This window comes from Sapajus apella, unplaced genomic scaffold (genome assembly GCF_009761245.1).
Source record: "Sapajus apella isolate SASKATOON/1434 unplaced genomic scaffold, GSC_monkey_1.0 scaffold31, whole genome shotgun sequence".
Taxonomy (NCBI): Eukaryota; Metazoa; Chordata; class Mammalia; order Primates; family Cebidae; genus Sapajus; species Sapajus apella.
The window spans coordinates 21,741,290-21,747,289 of NW_022436971.1; the positions used below are offsets into that span (position 1 = coordinate 21,741,290).

The following is a 6,000-nucleotide window of genomic DNA, read 5'->3' on the forward strand; positions in this document are numbered from 1 at the left end:
ACACAGGTGAGGAAGTGTACGAACAGCAATATCACAACTTAGAGAAGTAGATGCCCTCAAAATAATTCACCCATGTAATATTCCACAAAGTAAGTCCATTTTTTAAGTAAAAAATACATTAAATTCTAAATATCAACAGGCCATCTGGCTTAAAACTGTGGTTTTATTGCTTACCAAAAAAGCATGTCTCTTTAAACAAATTAAATGGTTAGTTTTACTAAGAATCAAGTGATACAAACAATGTCATGGGATGTTCTGTCCTGTAGACCTAATAAATGTCTATCAAGTATAAAAAGGTTGAGAACTTGCGACAAATCTTTAAATTTAGCATTATAATTAGCTTCAGCACTACATAACTCTAAATAACTTTTCCTGATATCTGTCTTTCCAAACCCCCCCAAAACAAAAGGAAAGTGAAGACTTTAATTAATTGCGTGGCGTGTCTCTAAGATGACTATCTCCTCTGCACGTCTGAGCCTCTCTTCACTACCTCCCACCGCTTGGTTACTTAAGTGCTTTGACACGTATGACAAGCTTGCACAGCCTGTTCTGACTTCAAGAGCAGCGCGTCCTTGTAGGCATTCCCTGCTAAACACTGCTTCTGTAAAACTTCAACTATTCTGCGCTGACATTTCCATTTTTACCAAGTTGTCCAATTTATTCCATTATTGGTTGTTAGAAGCGAGCACTTACTTCCTTCAACTTCCTTATCTTTGCAGGTTTTCGGGGAACTATATGAATATAACTGCAGAAGAAGAAAGAAGAAAACATAATTAGAAGGTAGATAGTTACACAGCAAGTTCAGACTCCTCAGAGATGAGTCCTTTTCGGGCTTAATAGATACAACCCCACAGCAGTTTGGAACTAGAATCTAAAACCTTCCCGGTGTTAGAACCCCCGTCAGAATACAGCAGCATTACTGTGCTAGGACAGTTTTCACTCTGGGCACCATCAGCATTGCCCCTTTGAAGTGTTTCTTAAGTGACATTGCTTTTCCTTATTAAAGAGAAACCTGAGAAATCATCTAATTAACGGCATTTCCTAAGCAGATCACTGAAGGCCCAGAACTGTGAGCTCATCAATGTTCCCACGACAGGCTAAGGTGGGAACAGAAACCCAGACCCTCCTCCAGCTCCCCTGCACCTCCCCTGCTCCCTCCTCGCTCCCAGAAATTCAACACTTCCCCTTTTGCCAAAACTGCAAACTGGAAAAGAGGCTCCACCACATAATGTGTCTGAGTCCCATTAACACAATTTTTTTACTGTTGGGGACTTTGGGGACTTTCATATTCCTCAAAAATAAAATGTTTTAATGGGTAATAGATAATACCCTCAAATTTATATGCAATATTAAGGTTTATTCCTGATTTTAAAAATATATGTATTTGAGATTATCATTTTTGATAGTTTTAGCAATAAAACTATTGCTAAAAAATTGAAGAGTCAATTTAGGGAAAGAAATAAGCATCCAATCAAGAGGCACAGACGCAGGTCCCCATCAAATGATGACACTCGCCCAGGCTGGTCTCAGGGACTGGTGGGGCTGTGGCTAGCGGGAGCGTCCTTTTCCGTCTGAGGTGGACAGTGCCTCACAGGTCCAGACGGTGGAGACGCGCACAGCTACAACCAAGTCCTCTGAACAGACAAATCCTCTGTTTTTTTCAAGGAAGACCAAAAGTTCATATTATTACATCAGTTCTCCCAATTATAAAATGTTGCAGCCAACTCAAATCTTTGAAAACTGTATGAGTGAAACCAGCACGGCTCCTGGCTGAGCCAGCCTGCGCCTCTCCACTTGCTTACGGGCCCTTGTATCCGCGCTTCGACAGCTCAGTCTAGTCCACCTATTTTCCAAATAAATATTTTAGATTGGTTCTAAGTTCCCAAACTTCATATTTGCAAATGAACATTAATCATTCACATGAGACATCTGGTTTTCATTACATGGAAACAAAAAATAAAATGTAACAGAGAAAAACTAACACATAAAAAGATCCTTCAAAAACACAAAATGCTATTTATTATTTCAGTGTTGCACTCCCAAGAACATACACAAACAGAAAAAAGGGACCATAGTTCCTCAGAGAGCCTCTCACCTGAGGTCTTTAACCCGGGCGCTTAGAGAAGCCTGCTGGGTGGGCTTGAGTTGCCCTGAGGTGGGCGGGGAGTGGGTCTGGGAAGCAGAGATGGGACCCTTAGGTGCAAGCTGCCTCCTGGCTACTTCCAGAGAACACAGGAAGGGAAGAAACCACGCAAGAGAGCCAGGGCCAGGCACTTCACAGTCCTGCATTCATTCTGTTCTCCCAGCGGTCCTGTAGAGTGGGTGTTAAGCCAGGCCGCTTTACTGATGAGGAAACCAAGTCTCGGAGAGGTTATTTAACTAGTGAAACGTCTCTCAGATAGGGAAAGCCAGGATTAAATTCCACCAGTCTCTGGCTCTAACGCCAACGTTCCTCTATCGCAGCTTCCTCTCCACCCACTTTTCCTCTTTCTCCTGGCATCTGCTAGTTCCCAGGGTACAAACAGGTGGCCGCGGAGATGAGAAGAAAATGCTGGGGTGAGGAAGAACCAGGATGGTTTGATTCAAATAGCACATTCACACTCATGTCTAAGCAACAAGCTCTAAGGCAAACAGGGTAATATTCCTAAACATTCAGATTCTCTGGGGTCCCTCCCCTAAACACACACACACACACACACACACACACACACACACGCACATGCACAACACCCTGATTTCAATTTTGTTGTAAATATGGCTTTCTCCACAAAGGAAATATTAGTTCTAGGCTTTCTATGACACTTTTAATTTTCTCGAAAAGTAATTATAATATTTTGTTTTATAAAGAAAAAAATTATGTTCTCTGGGTCTCAAATTAATGTATTCCAGATAATGCAGGAAATGCCTGAATAATGACTGGATATTGGAGAAATCTGTTGGCGTTTCTTTTTCATGCACCATCTTGAAACCACTATTATGAGGAGGGGGCTCCCGGGTCACTAATCTATCAACAGGCTTCACTTCAACGTTCATTTGCTGGTGACACAATTAGAGTATTATGTTCTGGTGAAAATTAATTGAACTGCTCAACGGCTTAGCAATTACAGAATATAAATTTCCAGTGCTAGTTTACTTTACTAATACCAGTGAAAATTCAGTGAAAATCCAGCCACATTTTTCAGAGCTTTGATCCCCAAAGTCTGAATTCCAATTTCATACTCATTGACCTAAAAAAAACTGAAGAAAAGGAACCCCATGTACTCTCCGTGTTGAACTTCACATGCAGACATGGCCCCTCTATTTTACAGCAGTGAGCATGCATGGAAAATGCAACATAACCAGGCCATCTGCCACACGGACCCCAACTCCTCTCCCTCTTCAGTGGGTGACATCTCTTTCCTCCCACAAAGTCATCAGAAACATGAAGAGCACTGGGAAGGAAAACATCTCAATGTCTTCTCAATATATTTGCCACATGTCCACAACATTTTAAATAAACCATGAGACTGGAGACTCTCTCTACAAAACTGGAGGTGTAGCAGGGTCTGTTAGGAAACGCCTAGCCCCACAGGAAGGGAAAGAGTAATATCCCCCAGGAATGCTCCAGACTGTGGCAGGTGTTTCTGTGGCAGGTGCTTCCGTGGCAGGTGCTTGACAGGTTTCCTTCCCCATTTACTAACACGCAAAACATAGGCCAATTTTACAAGGAAATATCTTGGGATAAAAATCAAATACTTTTCATTATATATGTATTGAAAAGGACTTCAAAGTCAGTTTTTGTAGAAATATACTCTTTAATTGTAAAACAACACTTAACGCTGGATTCTGGGCAGGATATCAGTTATAGATGTTCATACCATCTGACCAACCCTGCAAATAATCACAAATCACATGGCTATAAAGGAATATAATTTTGTCCATGAATTCTCATACATAACAGGATTATCACAGTAATAAATTTCAATCTGAAATGTGCTAATCCAGATTCTACCTCTTCACAATTGTGATGCCTGTGACTTACGATTTTTCTTCAGAAACAACTGGATGGTAAATTCGCTTCTTTGCAAATGCCACTAAGAATTTGGAACCATGCACAAGCCCTCACCCTAACTCCTACCACTTTTTCAAAAATACCAAACAAAACCCAAGCTGCTGATTTAATTCAGAGGGTTTCTGAACTAGGAGCATTCCTGGCATTTGAAAGAAGAAAATGGAAATCCTCTCCGGAGAATCTCACTTTTACCTCAGGCTTTGAATAATGTCCCCACATAAAGCTATACAAAAGGAGTAGTTCAGAGTCAAACTGCAAGTAAACCTACAGGGAAACAGAGGACCAGGAGAGAAAAGAGGCTGCGATCACAAAAGGCAGACACAGGCTTCAATCACGGGATTACAGACACAAACCGTGGAGGACAATATTCTCATTAAAGGCAAGCTTGAAAATGCACGCAGGGCCGAGAAGTGATGAACACAGAGTTAGAGGAGCCACCATGGGCGATTTCAAACGGGAACTGCCCAACCCGCGCCATTCCCAGGCCCCGCCCCCACGTCACCCACGCCCTCCCCCCACGTCACCCACGCCCCTCCCCCCACGTCTCCACGCCATTCCCCCGTCTCCCACGCCCCGCCCCCACACCGCTCACGCCCCGCCCCCACGTCTCCCGCGCCCCGCCCCCTATGTCTCCACGCCCCGCCCCACGTCTCCCACGCCCCGCCCCACGTCTCCCACACCACGCCCCCACGTCGCCCACGCCACGCCCCACGTCGCCCACACCACGCCCCACGTCTCCCACGCCACGCCCCCACGTCGCCCACGCCACGCCCCCCCCCTCCCCACGCCACCCCCCACGTCGCCCCCACCCCGCCCCCCGTCTCCCACGCCACGCCCCCACGTCGCCCACGCCACGCCCCCCACGTCTCCCACGCCACGCCCCCACGTCGCCCACGCCCCGCCCCACGTCTCCCACGCCACGTCCCACACCGCCCACGCCACGCCCCCACGTCGCCCACGCCACGCCCCCCACGTCTCCCACGCCCCGCCCCCCACGTCTCCCACGCCGCGTCCCCCACGTCTCCCACGCCACGCCCTCCCCACACCCTCCCTTAGGCCCCTCTCCACAGCCCTCCCCACCGTTTCTGTCCCACGCCCTCCTGGCCGCCCTGGCCCGATTCGCTGCCGGCCAGAGCCCGCCCTGCCCCGTCAGAGGGAACCCTGGGGTCGGGGCTGCCTCGGCTTCGCCCGCGGGAAACCACGTGGCCCCGGGGCGGCCCGTCGCGGGCGGCAGGGGTCCCCGCAGGAAGAGGGCCGCCCGGGCCGGGAGGGTGCCTGGGGAGCACGCCTGGGGAGCGCGGCCCGACCACGCTGGGGTTCGCGGGGCGCACTCACTCGAGCTCCTTGAAGCGCTCGCGGCCCGCCGCCACGTACTTGCCGCCCGCCTGCAGCGCGTCCAGCGCCAGCACCGGGCGCCCCCGCGTGGGCGTGAAGAGGCGGCGCACGCCGAACGGGACGTCCACCTGCTCCGTGAGCTGCTCCAGCAGCGCCTCGAAGGTGGCGCCGCGGCGCCGCGGCAGCACGAACCTCCTGCCCGGGGAGAACGGGTCCCCGTTGCGGTACACCACGATGGTCTTGGCGGGCGTGGTGTCCAGCAGCGCGGGGGGCCCGCGGGTGCCCATGGCCGCGCCCCGCTCCTCACTCGCCGGGGCCGACAGGCGGCAACGCGGGCAGAGACGCCTGCAGAGCCGCGATCGGGCCCAGGCACCGCGGACAGGAGGTCGCGGGACAGAGACGGACGGGGCTCCCGGGCGGGGGCTGCATGTTGACGTGACCCCGGGCAATTGTGACCTCCAGGGCGAGGGGCGCGGTGCCGGGGCAGGAGAGGGGTAACGGGGAGCCCGGGCAGGAGACGGGGTAACGGGGAGCCCGGGCAGGAGAGGGGGTCACGGGGAACCCCGGGCAGGTGAAGGGGTCACGGGGAACCCCGGGCAGGTGAAGGGGTCACG

At 50.4% G+C, this 6,000-nt stretch overlaps 1 protein-coding gene across 1 annotated transcript in view; it reads right to left on the bottom strand.

Moving 5' to 3' along the window:
• The window catches only part of DCDC2C (doublecortin domain containing 2C), a 153,852-nt gene extending 148,179 nt beyond the window's left edge, over positions 1 to 5,673 (bottom strand). The window contains exons 1-2 of the mRNA XM_032294231.1: positions 5,387 to 5,673; positions 694 to 745 (exon numbers count right to left, since the gene is read on the bottom strand). Coding sequence (XP_032150122.1) covers positions 694 to 745; positions 5,387 to 5,673 — 339 coding nt within the window. The remainder of the gene's footprint in view (positions 1 to 693; positions 746 to 5,386) is intronic.
• Between the last annotated feature and the right edge of the window lie 327 nt (positions 5,674 to 6,000).